The sequence below is a fragment of the Drosophila arizonae genome, chromosome 3 (genome assembly GCF_054131065.1).
Source record: "Drosophila arizonae isolate 15081-1271.41 chromosome 3, UAZ_ARI_1.0, whole genome shotgun sequence".
NCBI lineage: Eukaryota > Metazoa > Arthropoda > Insecta > Diptera > Drosophilidae > Drosophila > Drosophila arizonae.
In genome coordinates, this window is record NC_142923.1 from 16,822,122 (window position 1) to 16,838,136 (window position 16,015).

Here is a 16,015-nt window from a genome sequence, read left to right on the forward strand (position 1 = left end):
TCTGAACGATTTTTGTTTAGCGTGGGCTCAAAAGTGCCACTGTTTTTAACGGCAAATGGTTTTGTGGAAATCATAATTGAAAACTCTATTATACGTATAAAGAAAATATTTTATTTGTTTATTTATTTTTACAGAACAATATATATAGCTTTATTGAACTAGCAAAAAAGTTGCATTTTTATAAGGCGTTTATTGTAAATTAAACATGTTCAGTAGTTAGCCTTCAATCGAGATCTGACTTATTTCTGATCGTGTGTTTTTTTGTTTTTTTTTTTTTACATTTTGATATACACGTAAAAGGATTTTAAATATTTTTTATAATTTTTGCCTTATGTGCCTTGTGTGTCTCATAAGATAAAAATAATATTCTAACGCTCATGTATTTCTTTGCGCAAGATAAGTGTATCTGAAATGTAATGTTAAATATGATGGTATGAAATGATTTTATTTTTGAAGTAAGTAAAGAAAATATTCATATAATATTTGCATTCTAATTTTTAAATTTATATTTATTACTATATTTATAATGTTAAGGAGAAAATTTTATTTTTCTGAACGATTTTTGTTTAGCGTTGGCTCAAAAGTGCCACTGTTTTTAACGGCAAATGGTTTTGTTGAAATCATTTTTAATATATAAATCCATTGCGTTTGTTCATATTAATGGTTGCATTCAATTAATAAATTAATAAATTATTATCTTTTAAATTTATATATTAACATTTTTATTATTATCTAATTAAAAACATGGTTTTTCCAATATAACTTATTTTGCATTCACACAAACTTCAACTTTGAGGGGCAATAAAAAATCATGAAATTATAAAAATGTAAGTAAAAACTAATTTTATGAATTTTTCAAACATTTGAGAATACAATCTAAAACATATTTAGTGTGGATATAAAATTTAAACTGTTCAAAAAGACAAGTCAATAAAATGGTAATTGTAAACTTTTGCGTATCGTACATTCAATGGCACAAACATTCTCGTTCGGCCTTCCTCCTCGATTCTCATTCAAACGGGTGACCAAATTTCATGGTATTTTCGAATTAAACAATAAGTAAAACGTTGCGTTTTGTTTGTTATAAAGTGAAAAGTAAAGAAGTGAATAATACAAAATGTCAGATTCCGCAGTTGCAGTATCCGCGTCCCCTGTAACTCCCCAAACAGCCTCAGCTGAGAAGAAGGTGGCTGCTAAAAAGCCTGCATCTGCATCCGCATCCGCATCTAAGGCAAAGAAAGCGGCGGCTCCTCCAACACACCCACCAACTCAGCAAATGGTGGATGCATCGATCAAAAATCTAAAGGAACGTGGAGGCTCATCACTTTTGGCTATTAAGAAATATATCAGTGCCACTTACAAGTGCGATGCCCAGAAACTGGCCCCTTTCATTAAGAAGTACCTGAAGAATTCAGTTGCGAGTGGAAAGTTGATCCAGACAAAAGGGAAGGGTGCATCTGGTTCATTTAAGCTGTCTGCATCGTCCAAAAAGGAGCCCAAGCCAAAGGCATCCTCCATAGAGAAGAAATCTAAGAAGGTAACTGCATCGGCAGCAGCCAAAAAGAAGAGTATATCTGCCACGAAAAAAGTAAAGGGTGCTGCTGATAAGAAGTTATCGAAGGCTGTGCTGACCAAAAAGAGCACCGACAAAAAGAAAGCGGACAAAACAAAGGCCAAAGATGCAAAGAAAGTAGGAAGCATTAAAGCAAAGCCCACAACAGCAAAGGCGGCAAAGTCAAGCGCAGCAAAGCCAAAGACTCCGAAACCTAAAACTACAAGTGCTAAGCCTAAAAAGGTTGTCTCGGCAGCATCACCGAAGAAAGCAGCTGCAAAGAAGCCAAAAGCAAAAGCTGCGTCCGCAACAAAGAAGTAATTTCACTTCGAAATTACTCGGCGGAAACGAATTTCAAAACTATGAAATTTGCAATTAATCAAAGTCCTTTTCAGGACTACTATTACATATTTCCAAGAGAAAAAATACTTTCATAAACATATATATGTAGGTCAATATAAAAGGAGAAAGCTAATTTAGCCAAAAATTGCTAGATTATTATTTATTTAATGCTACAAAGAATTCTAAATAACAAGTTTTAAGCCCGAGCAACGGAGGCCTTCAGGCAAGATTATAATTTTCAATGTTTGTTCTCTTTTTATTTTTACTTGGATAGTTGTTCTGGTTGGGCTTCTTTTCGCTAAAAAATATTGCTCTTTACCATAAACCATAGCTCGCAAATGACTGTTAACACTTTTTCGTTGTCTGCAAATAAGTGTCTCACTGACACAATCAAAAAAACTGAGACAGAAACTGTTTTTGTCGCGTCTGGCTTAGCTCGCTCGCGCTCTGAGCGAGACAGTTATTTCTGTTTTCGTTTCGCTCAAGTCAAACACTGATCGTTTGCTTGAGTTAAATGAAGCAAACTGTCAGTTGCGTTTGTATGGGTAATCACACGCGATTGTTGCGTTCTTTTTGTATGTATGTATACATACATACAAAAGATTTTTGATAGTTTTTCGTTCTTGTTCGGCTTGCTTCTGTACATTATATCACTCACAATAATTCATTGAAATATTTAAAATTCTTTGAAAAAAGATTTGTGGCCCTGAAAAGGGCCTTTTGCTTTCGGATGTTCTGCATACATCAAGCCAAGATTTACTTGGAGCTAGTGTACTTGGTTACTGCTTTGGTTCCTTCACTGACAGCGTGCTTGGCCAACTCTCCGGGCAACAGAAGACGGACTGCAGTTTGGATTTCCCGACTGGTAATCGTTGAACGTTTGTTGTAGTGTGCCAAACGAGAGGCCTCAGCAGCAATACGCTCAAAAATGTCGTTCACGAAGCTGTTCATGATGCTCATTGCTTTCGACGAGATTCCAGTGTCAGGATGGACCTGCTTTAGCACTTTGTAAATATAGATGGCATAACTTTCCTTCCTCTTGCGCTTCTTCTTCTTATCATTCTTGGTAATATTCTTCTGGGCCTTGCCAGCCTTTTTGGCTGCCTTTCCACTTGTCTTAGGCGGCATTATTATTATTGTATTATTCACTCAAGTTCACTTTTACTCACTTCCCAAATGTTTGACAGAAATATTCACTTGGTCAACATTTGTGGGATTTTTCGAACAACCTTTTCATGTTTGTGTACAGCACAACTCACCCTCTTCAGCTGAAAAAGTAGTTAGGTAAAAAAGTATAAGTAGACATGATGCGAATGTTGAGCATTCGATTCTTGTTTGTTGAGTGGAAAAGTGTAAAAAGAAAAAAATAAATATATAATGTCTGGTCGCGGTAAAGGTGGAAAAGTGAAGGGAAAGGCAAAGTCGCGCTCAAACCGCGCTGGCCTGCAGTTTCCCGTTGGTCGTATTCATCGGCTTCTTCGCAAGGGCAACTATGCCGAGCGTGTTGGTGCCGGTGCTCCAGTTTACTTGGCGGCTGTTATGGAATATTTGGCCGCTGAAGTTTTGGAGTTGGCTGGTAATGCAGCCCGCGACAACAAGAAAACCAGAATTATCCCTCGCCATCTGCAATTGGCCATCCGCAACGATGAAGAGTTGAATAAACTCCTTTCGGGCGTCACTATTGCCCAGGGCGGTGTGTTGCCTAACATCCAAGCAGTTCTGTTGCCTAAGAAGACCGAAAAGAAGGCTTAAATTACGAATTAATGCACATCTAAACCAAAACCAAACGTCCTTTTCAGGACGACCAAATATGCAAAAGAGATGCGATTTTTCATGTATTAGTCTAAATAAATATACAAATATAATTTAATATAAGAAAAAAATTTTAAATAAAACAATCATGCGTGATGGTACAAAGGTACAGTCATTTTTTCATTCATAGTCATTCACGTGTCGAAACGTTGAAATACTGTTGGTCGACGGTCGACAGTGCTGCCAACTTTTCCGGGCAAGAAAATACTAAATTATCCTTTTAACCTGCTAGAAACGGCTAGATCAAATTCAAGAATAGCCAGAAATATAGCCATTTCAGTTTTTATACCCTAAACCCATTGAAAATGGGAAATTGTGGTATAAAATGATATATTTTGTTGATCAGGGCGACGAGCTAAGTCGATTTAGCCCGGTCCGTCCGTTCGTATATAGATTAAAAAGGCCAGATCTGGCCGGTAAAAGGCTAAGTTGGCAGCTCTGCTGGTCGGTCTGAGTGCATAAAATAATTATATTTTCTGCTAATATATCGTACTCTTTCTTGGTCGGATACAAAATATATACATCATTGTTCGTCTGTTCCAATATATATTGCAGCTAGACTAGACTAGTAGCGCAAGATAAGTATAAACTTTATTAACGAGAATCGAATATCATATTTTTCAGCTCTTTTAAGGAAATATATTGGTGGTTCTGAAAAGGACCGATTGTTGTGAAAATAAGTTGCTTGTTGTACTCGTTTTTTCTTAACCGCCAAAACCGTAGAGTGTACGACCTTGCCTCTTCAATGCATAGACAACATCCATGGCTGTGACTGTCTTCCTCTTGGCATGTTCGGTGTATGTGACAGCATCGCGAATAACATTTTCCAAAAAGACCTTAAGAACGCCACGGGTTTCTTCATAGATTAGTCCAGAAATTCGCTTCACGCCACCACGACGAGCTAAACGACGGATAGCTGGCTTCGTGATACCCTGGATATTATCACGCAACACTTTGCGATGACGCTTTGCACCTCCTTTACCCAAGCCTTTGCCACCTTTACCACGACCAGTCATTTTTCACTTTTTATGTATATATATACGCACTTCACGAATGTCAGCAATAAACTGATGTGTGCGACGCAGAACCACTCCTATTTATACTGAGATATCCGAAAACTTAAGAGAGCAACTAATGCTTGCATCCTGCTCACACACTACCCCTGCGACACTTACAACAGCAGAAAAGAGCAGAGCAGAGCAAGAGCGCATAGCATTTAACACGATCACGAATATGTCGATCTCTTTCTAACGCACCACCACTTTTCTATATAACCAGGCGTTTCGAGTTGCGATCATTCAGTTTTAAATTGTGACAGTGTAAGATAGTATTGTGAAAAAAAACGAAGAAAGATGGCTCGTACAAAGCAGACCGCTCGCAAGTCTACTGGAGGCAAGGCTCCTCGTAAGCAGTTGGCTACTAAGGCAGCACGTAAAAGTGCGCCAGCTACTGGCGGTGTGAAAAAACCTCATCGCTATCGCCCTGGTACAGTTGCTCTGCGTGAAATTCGTCGTTACCAGAAGAGCACAGAATTGCTTATTCGCAAGTTGCCGTTCCAGCGTTTAGTCCGTGAAATCGCTCAAGACTTCAAGACTGACCTTCGTTTCCAGAGCTCAGCTGTGATGGCTCTACAGGAAGCTAGCGAAGCCTACTTGGTTGGCCTATTCGAAGATACAAATTTGTGCGCCATTCATGCTAAGCGTGTCACCATCATGCCCAAGGACATTCAACTGGCTAGACGTATCCGTGGCGAGCGCGCTTAAATTGCTTCGCTATTCTATCTTGTATTTATTACAAGCAACATCCAACAAATCGGTCCTTTTCAGGACCACAATATTTCTAACAAGGAGAATCTTATTTTCGCTTAAACTACTATTTTCAGATTTTAGTTGATCTCAAGAATATATCATAATAATCATCATGTGCAAAAAATAATAAAAAGCTTGCTTGCTGCGCTAATAATTTAGTTCGCCACTGTAAAGGTAGTGTTTTTTTCGCAAGGTATGTTTGATGTCCGCAAGTAAAATAAAGCATTTTTTTTTATTATTTTTAAACATTCTCATGCCGCCTCTTGTCTTTTCTTCTCTGCAACAAATAAATACATTGACTAATCTTCTAAATTTTACTATACCTTTTACGATACCTTTTTACAAAGCGTCGATCCGGCAATCCAACGGACCAATCTTAAAATGCTTTGTGAATATGCACAAAACACTTTTAAATAACTTCTTCTAAGAAAAAGAAGAAGAAGACGTACAGACGTCTGGCAATTTACGATATTTTCAACTTTATTTTGCATTTAAACTTCAGCTCGACTTAAGTTTTAATGAACACATTATTTATGGTCGAGCTTCTGACGTATTTCCCAGCGCAAATCAGTATGCGAGTTTTCGCCTGGAATTTGGTCACGAAAGTGGAACCATTCATTTTGATAGTAATGATACAGAGCCACTGGATCATTTCGTGGATGCTTCAGCTTGTTTTTATCCTGGTTATGACCTAAAAAAAAAAATAATTTAAATCAAATAAAACTGGTCACATTGTGGTATAAAGCATACCCTGTATAGAATGTCGACTCGAGCTACGCGGACGTGTTTTACGCAATTTAGCGTCGCGTGCGTCCTGAATATTACACGTCCCTCCGCTGTTCAAGTTGGTTTCCTTCGATGAATTTGGCTTAAGTGTCTTGCTACGACTACGACTGCGACTCACAGGCTTCGTAGATTTCGGTGGCTCTTTTGGCTCATCTATCAAAAGCTTTTCACGAAACATGGCTGCCAAACTCAAGTTGGAAATCGTAGCATTACCCCCACTGACACGGGCTTCTTTATTTTTATCGGTTATCGGTTGCTTCGCTTTGTCTTTAATGACCTGAGGAGGTATATTCTCTTTTTCCTTGTCGCCTAGCTTGGCGCGCGAGCTTATGGTGTCGCGTTTATGAAGGCTGCTGAAATAGTCCCCCTTGGGGTTCGCCGCCATACATTCTTCATATTTAATAAGCCTGCGCAAGTCTGGATAAGATCAAAGAAGTTTCAATTAGAACAATTGTACTTAAGTGATTTGAGTTTATTAAATTTGTTGTTTGTTTTTAATGAAATGCAGTCGGTTTGCTTTTATTATATATTTTAATGTACTCTTTGATTTTAAGTTTTTACAATTGCTTTTGGTTTTATATTCTTGTTATACATAATTTGAGCATCAAGTTGATATTGTTGTAGAAACAAAATAAAATGATTTCTATTTTTGTTTAAATTCTATACGCTCTACTTATGCAATTTGTCTGCATTGATCCATCATTTCTTTTCGTTATTTCATTCCTTAGTTAGGTAGTCAATCTAAGGTGCTTCAAAGAGTACTAAATTTGTTCTAAGCTAAAATTAAACTTATCTTACTTTACGTATTTATCTGATATTGTAGTTTAAATTATGCTAATTATCATTACGCACAATGTGTGAGTGTTTAGGGTATCAATGACAGGGGAACTGCACCTGCGCAATTATAAAAAGTTCGAGCAACGATGACAATGAATGGACCATATTATAATAATGTACAATAGCAGGATGGAGGGATAGTAGTAGGGATTTTGACAGAGAAATACAAAAAAATAACGAAACTGTAATTGCGAATGGAGGGACTGTGTAATAAGCCTTATAAACAATGTTCTTGATCTTCTTCTCTGTACATCTGAATTTACAAATTTGCATTTAAGCTAATGATGATTTGTTAAATGTCAAAATGATGATAATAGTGATGATTAGCGACGATATCGAAAGCGGCGAAAGGGCGCTCGAAGTCGCCGGCATGTAACACGCACCTCCTTTTTTAGAAATTGCGATATGGCAAGCGATTTGACCGCTGCAGTAGCTGCCTCTGCGGCACAGCTGCTTGCGGCCATGCCGTTGTTAGGAGGGGCATACTTAGAGAGATCAAACTTGCGTTTGGGTGTTGTCTGCTGCAATCTCTGATGCGAACAATGCTCCATTGAGTCACCGGCTTGAGTATTGCTCAAATCCATGTCGGTATCGAGACCATCAGATGACACCGTAAATACGTCCGAGTGGTCACCCAATTTATCGCTGGGTGAAATGCAGCTACCCAGACTTCCGTTTAATTGCGGCGTGCGTCGTTGTTGTTGTTGGCGGGTTTGTTGTGTGCTTGGTGTAGATGTGGCATTCAAGCGATATCCGTTGGAAGTTTGTAACGTCACCAACGACCTTTTCTGCGAATGATTTTCATCAGAGTTATTGGCGGGCGAGTCGGGGGTTACTCGAATACGTTTCTTTGCCGAATCTTCGTCATAAGACGGAGAGAAGTTCTGTACGTCTAGTTTTTCATGTTGAATGTTTTCCCCACCGAAAGCGTCTTCAAAAACATCATCATCGTCGTCTTCACCATCATCTTCTTCAACATCAGCATCGGTGGCCTCGATTTCTATTTTTCCAGCATGCAATCGGTCAATAGAGTCGGCCATTGTTTCGTCATCGTCATCATCGACTTGACTTTCATTGTCCACACTTGCTGCTGCTTCATCGCCCGAATAATCCCCTCTTTCTACTTGTTCGTCCACATCTGTGGCCGGAGGCGTCATATCCGTAGCCGGGCGAGTTGGCTTTGACCCATCCGTAGTTCCTCGATTGCTGCCTGCCCCACCGCCTCCATCCTCATATTTATCATCATTTTGTTCTTTGATAATTTCTTTATCGGTAGTTGTGGTCGTCGTCGTGGTTGTCGTTTGCTCCTCTTCAGTTTCCAGCTGTTCCTGCTTTAAATCTCTAAGTTTTTGAGCTTCTTGAGACTGCCCGATACTTAATTTGCGAAAGCTGGACCGTTCACCAGGCTGCTGTTTTGTATTTGACATTGCCGTTGCTCGTCGTCTTTGTGCTCTGGGCCAACCAGTCCGATTTGATTTTAGACATTTGCGTTTACGCTGATAGCTGCAATATAAATTCATTCTACTATTTCGACGGCAGCCAGAACGCCCGACAGATATGTCTTCGTCATCTCCGCTACCAGAGCTTTCAGCTAACAAATCGCAAAGATCAAAATCACTGGTAAAACAAAAATCTGTAGGCGGCGGTGTGCGTGCATCTGAACGCATCTGAAAATCCACATCTTCATTGTAATGCTCAGCTGTTTGTAAGAGTGGCATCTGTTCCTCCGAACTAAAATCATACTCTTTGCCTGTCAGTTCCAGATATTTATCAATTTTCCAGGATACTAGGATTGGATTAGCATATTGAATGCTTGCATCCAGCGCCTTAAGTGCACTGTTATCCATCTCATATTCAAGTATTCCCTTTTTACTTGGGAGTTTACGAACACCAGCAACTAGAGATACAGACCCCGTCGGCTGCTGTTGGGTCAGACGCATAGCTGGTGTGCTTGATATCTGGCGGCGTTTACGTTTACTTAACAGCACTTTTGCGGTTGCATCTCTGCCTGAAAGCCCGAGGCGTCCAGAATATTTAGCAGCATTTGCTGCTGCGGCGGCTGCTGCTGTCGGGCGGCGACATCTGGTTAGCGCGGGTGTTTGTGCCGGTACTAATGCTGGCGTCGAAGGCAAAGTATCATACTTGTTCTGTCCACGTCGCATGCGTTTTACGTTCTCACTTATTTCGGTGGCAAAACGCAGTTCCTCTACAGGCGTGGCAGCTTGTGAACGTGTGTTATGGGAATTCGAATTCAATACAGCTGTTTCCTGCTTCAGTGGCATTTTTAGCATGGGAGCAACTACACTCGCAGGAGCGGCTGGTCCTGGTTCATCCACCTCCGAGTTGGTTTTGCTTAGTGAATCTTGCCGCTGCCGTATTATGCAACTTACCAAGGCCAGCGTGGATGCGTGCTCCCTTGGTGATTTACGTGGCGGCAACTCAGCAATTCTCGCAAGCTGCTTGTTACGACAAGTGACGTTGCTATTTTGACTATTACTGCAGCTACTGCTTGAATTGCTTTGTGTGGATGCAGCACGTACTCTCTCCACTACCTGGGCGCTCTCACTTAGTGAAGCAAACTCACGTTCCAGCAACTCCGGCGTGCTGGCTTTGCTATCACATTTCGCTAACGGTATGGCAGTGCTTAAAGTCTGTTGTTGCTGCTCTTGCTGATAGCGTTGCAGGAGATGCATCTTTTTGTGTCTATACATAGATGTTGTTGCTGTAGATGTTGTTGTTGCGGCTGTCTGATTACTGTCAGACTGGACAGCGACTTGTTCGGTTTCTAAATCGCGATTACGCTCTAGCTTAATAGGTCTAAGTGACTCCACTTTAAAATCTTCTTCAGGCTCCGGCTGACCCCGGCATATCGTGCAGCTGTGAGCACTTGTGCGCTCCATGGGTATTGGACCTAGCTCGTATGGTAATTTACGGTATTTCGTAGATCCATAGTAACTGTAATAGTGCTCCTCACAGTCGTCCTGTCGTTGAAACACGCGATGCCATAAATCCGTTTCAGGTGTCTTCTCAAATGCGTAGCGCAGCTTCTTCAGTCGCTCACTCTTGCTGCAATCAAAGATCAGTTCCGTTGCCAATGTTTTCTTCGTCGATGCTGGTGGAGTAGTTTGCTGCTTAGACTGTTTCGATTTTGCTATTGAAGGCCTTCGACCTCTACTGCCCTTTCGTGTTGGTGTCACCTTATTCTCTGGTGGCGACGGCACTAAGTGTTGAAGTTTTTCACCAGTGGTCCGATTGATACTAATTGTCAGCCGGGATAGACGTCGCGCCGCGCGCTCTTCTCTCGTATCCAAGCGATTTGTTACAGGCATAGTTCTACGTAGTTTACCGTTTGCCACATAGTCTTCATCGCTGCCCGAGGAGCTTGACTCATCATTTGATTCTTCGTCTTCTAGATCATCCGATTCCTGGGGTGTTTCGGTCTTTTTTAATTTAGTGTTATCCCCCACCCGATCCTCCATGTTGCCACCGCGCCTTACCGTGACCGTAGACTCTGTCCGTCGGCGTAACTGCAATTGACTGCTTGTTGTGGCTGCTGTTACAATAGCAGTAGCCATACGGCTGCTCTTTCGTGTAGCCGTTGACTGTTTTTGGCTTAGCAATTGCGGTTGCAAATCTGGCTGGATGGGGGCGTTTGGAAAGCGCTGCTGGTGCTGGTGCTGCTGCTGTGGCTGATCACCAGTACCCCCATTACTACTGCTGCTACCTGTTGATAACTGGCGCTGCAGCTGGGTCAATGCAGTCTGCACCTGCGATGGCGGCGGCCTTTTCCTTCTTCTACCCACGGCAGTGGCTCGACCATGCAGCTTTTTTGGCGTGGTTAAACCGGGTACCTCCACCTCGCTAGTACTGTGCGAGCTAGGCGATGAATTGCTCTGGTGACCGCGCGCATCCGACGTTGTTTGACGATCTACATCTGTGGGAAGTTCGCTACTACTGCGTATTGTTGTTCGTGGAAACATAAAATTTTCCGCTTCGCCATTAAGTCGCTGTAGTTCGGATTGACGCACTTTTTGGAACTTAACAATCAGCGATGGAGAGTCTACCGCATTGCCAGAGACATTGGTATTACCACGCCTGATTCGCGGAGACGAGGCTACTGCATCGTTAGCTTCTACCACCTTGTAGAGTGATGATGGTGGGAGCATCGCTCGAATTGGTGGCGACAAAACTGAATTTTGCGTTTTACGCCTTGTTGGATTTGATGGAGTTGCAGCAGCTATTGTTGCATTGTTGACAGTTTCCTCGACACGCTGCAGCTCGAGAAGGCTACAGGTTGCTGTAGGTTTTTTAGTAGGCGATGAAGTTTGTGGACTGGGTGATGTATTTCCCGTGGCTCTGAATTTTTCTGAAGAATGCTTGCCCTTAGTAATGCGCTTAGATTTTTCACGTAGCGCTGGAGATGGGCGTTGCCTATTATTATTGCTATTTTGCTGAGCTGCGATTGAATCTGATTGATTGGATGACTTTGTGTTGTGGCCAATGGTGCTACTGTTGAGAAGCTCATCAACTTCCATGTCGCTATTTGTATCTGCGGCAGTTTGTTCCTTCTCCTTCCTTGAATGATTATATTGCTTCTGCTGCTCTCTTTTAAGAAAATCGGTGACACTTGCCGATACTTGAATAAGCGTATCGAGTGCCAGAAAGTTTTGTACGTTTTTAGCAAATAAATCGTGCTCCTTGCTTTGCAAATGTGTTGTTAACGTATCGTACTCGATCTTGCAAATTTCGCATACACCGCACTGCTTATCGCTGGATTCCTTTAACTCTCTGCAATGCGATCTGGGACTGTCTGGAGTATGTACAGAAGCTGATTGCTTTTTGAGTGCTTGAACAGCGGCGTGTTGCAATGGCACCGACTGTGGATGCCGCTGATCTTGTTGATCTTGTTGACGTTGCGAGGTCCGTGAGCCAATCGACCTACGTGTCATACTTTGCATATAAGCCTTGGTCTGCAAACGAAAGGCACTGTCCTCGCTGCATAAATCAATTTTAGGCCACTCGTCGGGTTCCTTCAATAGATGATAGTATGGTCGGTGATTGTGTTTTATTGACTCGATCTTGATATAATTGCCCTTCAGGTGGATATTAGATCTTCCTGCTGCTTGGGGTCCACTTGATGTTCCAGATCCTGTTCCCTTTAAATACTGCCGTAATTCGGTCTGTATACGCTGAAAAAAACGTAACGCATGCTCAGTCTGCCAGATGGTGTACGTAGCAAGAGTTAGCTTGCCAGAATTTTGAGAAATTCTTTGCTGGTGCTGTTGTTGCTGTTGTTGCTGTCGTTGAATGGAATGGGCCTCAGTTGCAATTGGTGTTATTTGTTGTACTCCGCGCACACGACTCAGAATAGCATCGGCGCGCGTTTGCCGAGTCCTGCGCTGTAGGCCATTGCTGTCTTCATGAATATTTGCTGTGGGTGTATTGGGTGTATGAGGGCTATTAGATGCAGGCTGTGTTAAAGGAGTAACCGGCTGGCTACGTGTGCTCCTACGAGCTTCAGATATTCCAAGAGACGAGCCGTTTTCCTTATCGGTAATGAAATGGGTAATACTGTCGTTGAGGAAGAATTCAAGTGTGCCTCCAAGCGCCTTGATATCCGCCTCAATGCGCTTGGCTAGTTGATGATCGCAAATATCCAAGTAAAACTTAAAGTGGCAAAGTGGCCGCTTGCTCTTAATGACCTTTACTTTGGAACGGTGATGAGGCTGCTGCTGAAGCTCTGGCTGGGGCTGCTGCTGCTGTTGTTGTTGTTGTTGAGGACTTGCTCTTGCTGTTGCGAGTTTGCTTTTGGTAGCACTTTGCTTATCCGACTGTGGTTGCATACCTTTAGGCGCAAATATGCTGTATTTGTTGTTGCGATGCGAAGGACCAAGAATTAGATACAAATAAATTGAAATGAATTAGTTAATTTTAAATGCTCTATATAGGAGCAGCAGCCACCAACCAACTGACACAGCACTATCCAACAGCATCTTCAAAATAATATATATATATATGTGTATATTATATATTTACATTGAAATAATTGTGTGTTGTAATAATTAAATAAATAATTTCGTATAGTATAAAAATAAGTTTATAATTTAATAAAATTAGCCTGTTTATAATTTGTATTGGAAATAATGGTAGATTTGTAAAAGCCGTCGAGCCAGCGACGTATTCTAACTAAGTTGGATTAGAGTCTGAGGTTCAACGTTGAGGCTCAACTTCAGAATGGTTACAGTGGAGCAAGTGTTACAAATATGTGCGAAATTATACACAAATAAAAACTATATGTTATTGAGTATTGTTAAAATAACTTTTAGGACTTTAGTAATTTAATATAATTTGCATATTTAAAAGGTTTAATAAATTAAAAAATAAAGTCCAGGAACTTTAAAAATATAACCATCTAACGCAGGATTTCGTGTGTTTAATATCGATGCCATCGAAACGAAAATCTTATCGATGTTTTGTTTTAAATGTGCTGCAGCTCACATATTAATTATATTTTAGATCTCAAAATACGTTAATACGGACAGACGAACGAATATGATTTAAGTAATGAACTAGTCTACGCATGTATATAAATGTCCGATTAATTTATTGGCTATGACATCCAGTATCGATGTAAAACAGAAAAAAAAAGAAAAGTAGAAAACAAGCAAGTTCAGCAGAGCATTTCAATGAACAGTTCAAATGAATTCATTTGAACCAAACAAGACAACTTTTATTTCCATTTGCTATTCAGTTTTTCGGTTGTCGACGTAGAGTATAGGGGGCTCGATTTATTTTTTATTTGGTGTACTAATGAACACATACACATGTATGCATATGCCGCACAATTTTGAAACGTGTGCAGGGTTGAATGCGAACCGATTCACGAACGGAATACGACCGCATGGAGAGTATTAGTATCCGTATATATTCTAGCAGCTGTTTAAAATGAAACAGTTGTATATACAAATATTCAATGTAATTGATAAATCATAAAAAAAAAAAAGGAATGCAATCGATGAATAGCGGTTTTGTCCGTTTTTAATCAAATAACTACAAATTGTGCATTTGATTATCGACACACAAAATATAATGTTAATTTTTAACTTAGCAAAGAGAACGAACACAACAAACAATAGAAAACATGGTATTTTTTTCATAAACAAACAAAAAATAACATGCATGTGTGTGTGTGTCTGTATGTACAGTTGCAATGCGCGTCCACAGGCGCATGCACATATTGATGTAAAGTAAATAAAGGTGCTAAACAAATGTTAATAACCACTTTAAAACGCATGCAAGTATGTATGTATATAAAATACATAGTATACACATATAATACACACATATACATACATATATCTATGTAGGTGTATGCACGCTTTACATGTTTTGTATGCCGTAAAGAAACTTCGACACTCATTTAAAATACGCACACAAACCTAGCACGCACAAACATGCAGCTACAGCTACAGCTACAACGACAGCGCCAGCATTGCGGCAAGCGGTGAGCCCAACAACTTTTGGTTTTGCTGTCGCCTCAGTCGAAACATGCCTTGCTCTAAACGTATACAATAGAATATACATACATACATACATACATGCATACATTTTTATGTACACAAACACAGCCGAGTATTTACGCGTGTGGATGTGTATGCTTAAAAGCGTTTTAGGTAGACAGGGCGCTTTAGCAAAAATTGTTTTCGTTATTTGTGTTATTTACAAATTACGAGTAATACTCGCTCATTTTTCGTGATACACAGCTACGAACTTTTGTCATCGTCATTTATTCTCTTATATTTTAACGAGAAAATACGAAAAATGGTGACGAATCGTTCATAAAAATTAACGAAAACAACAAAACATGCTACAATTCAAATAACATTTTGAAGTGTTCATTGCATTCACTCACACACAGACACCAACCAACACACACACAACATATACATATATATATATATATATAAATGTAACTATATACATATACACAAGCACTATATGCAATGGCGGGAACTGTGCTGTCTTATTTGTTTCTGAGAATGGGCTTACCTTTTAAAAATTCACGTAGTTGTTCGGCAGATATATTTCTATAGCCCAATTCATTTAGGTGCTGAAGTATAGCCCTCGCATCCAATGGCAAATGTGACATTTTTCCAGCATTTACTGATCTAAATTTGTAAAAAAATGTTACTGTTTATATTCATAAACTAAACACATACACATACACATACACACACAAAATATATATGTAAATATATACATACACACACACAAACTCATGTACTCACAAGCATACGTCCACCACTACTGCCAACCAAATAGCGTTTCTCTTTCCTTTTGTTGTTGCTTCGTTTCTTTGCTGTTCACTTTGTGTTTGTGCTTCTTTTTGAGCCCGCTTTGTGCTGCCGTTTACTGCCGACAATCGAATTGACAAGCAAGAAAATGTTCACTGTACCTTTTTTTGTCGCATACTTTGCATTGTATTTATTTCTCCGATTACGTTAAAGTTCTAGAAAAATGGCTTATTTGTGGCGAATTGAAAAACTTGCTGTTGCTTATGCGAATTACACGGCAAAACAGCTATAAATTAGCGTCGTCGTCGCGTCACTTTTTTTTTTGCTTTTTTATTTCAGACAAAAATGGTGTCGTCCATTTTCAAATCAAAACTGTCTGTTCCTCTTCTTCCCGAAGAAGGAAGATAGATTCTGATTTTTTATTGTTAATTTGTCCAATGATTTTATAACAATTTCTAAAAATTAAGTGCACACACAAACTCAACTAGCACAATAACTCTTGGTTCAATGAGACTGTCGATAACGATTGGTATCGCTGACGATGGCACAAGTATCGCTGGTTGCAACTCGCAAATAAAAAAGTA

At 40.1% G+C, this 16,015-nt stretch overlaps 5 protein-coding genes and 1 pseudogene across 6 annotated transcripts; 3 read left to right on the plus strand and 3 right to left on the minus strand.

Annotated features, from left to right (window-relative positions):
* Positions 1-1,030: 1,030 nt before the first annotated feature.
* Positions 1,031-1,946, plus strand: LOC149269785 (histone H1 pseudogene; annotated as a pseudogene).
* A 645-nt stretch (positions 1,947-2,591) lies between these two features.
* Positions 2,592-3,090, minus strand: LOC149269786 (histone H2B). The gene has a single exon (XM_089463416.1). The coding sequence runs from the start codon at positions 3,020-3,022 to the stop codon at positions 2,651-2,653; it is 372 nt and encodes a 123-aa protein (XP_089319542.1). The 5' UTR covers positions 3,023-3,090; the 3' UTR covers positions 2,592-2,650.
* Positions 3,091-3,204: 114 nt separating this feature from the next.
* LOC149269787 (histone H2A) lies at positions 3,205-3,703 on the plus strand. The gene has a single exon (XM_089463406.1). It carries the CDS (start codon positions 3,272-3,274, stop codon positions 3,644-3,646), a length of 375 nt encoding a protein of 124 aa, XP_089319532.1. The 5' UTR covers positions 3,205-3,271; the 3' UTR covers positions 3,647-3,703.
* Positions 3,704-4,355: 652 nt separating this feature from the next.
* Positions 4,356-4,788, minus strand: LOC149269788 (histone H4). Its single transcript, XM_089463419.1, has one exon. The coding sequence runs from the start codon at positions 4,720-4,722 to the stop codon at positions 4,411-4,413; it is 312 nt and encodes a 103-aa protein (XP_089319545.1). The 5' UTR covers positions 4,723-4,788; the 3' UTR covers positions 4,356-4,410.
* A 203-nt stretch (positions 4,789-4,991) lies between these two features.
* LOC149269789 (histone H3) lies at positions 4,992-5,540 on the plus strand. The gene has a single exon (XM_089463399.1). It carries the CDS (start codon positions 5,059-5,061, stop codon positions 5,467-5,469), a length of 411 nt encoding a protein of 136 aa, XP_089319525.1. The 5' UTR covers positions 4,992-5,058; the 3' UTR covers positions 5,470-5,540.
* A 945-nt stretch (positions 5,541-6,485) lies between these two features.
* On the minus strand, positions 6,486-15,949 carry chif (DBF4-CDC7 kinase regulatory subunit chiffon). 2 transcript variants are annotated; one of them, XM_018003444.2, is made up of 4 exons: positions 15,426-15,949; positions 15,187-15,305; positions 7,521-12,999; positions 6,486-6,717 (listed from the first exon to the last, which is right to left on the minus strand). In XM_018003444.2, the coding sequence occupies exons 3-4, from the start codon at positions 12,978-12,980 to the stop codon at positions 6,628-6,630; spliced, it is 5,550 nt and encodes a 1,849-aa protein (XP_017858933.1). In that variant the 5' UTR covers positions 12,981-12,999; positions 15,187-15,305; positions 15,426-15,949; the 3' UTR covers positions 6,486-6,627. The 2 variants fall into 2 exon arrangements, with proteins under 2 accessions (XP_017858933.1, XP_089319511.1); XM_089463385.1 differs by lacking the exon at positions 6,486-6,717 and having other exon boundaries at positions 6,813-12,999.
* Between the last annotated feature and the right edge of the window lie 66 nt (positions 15,950-16,015).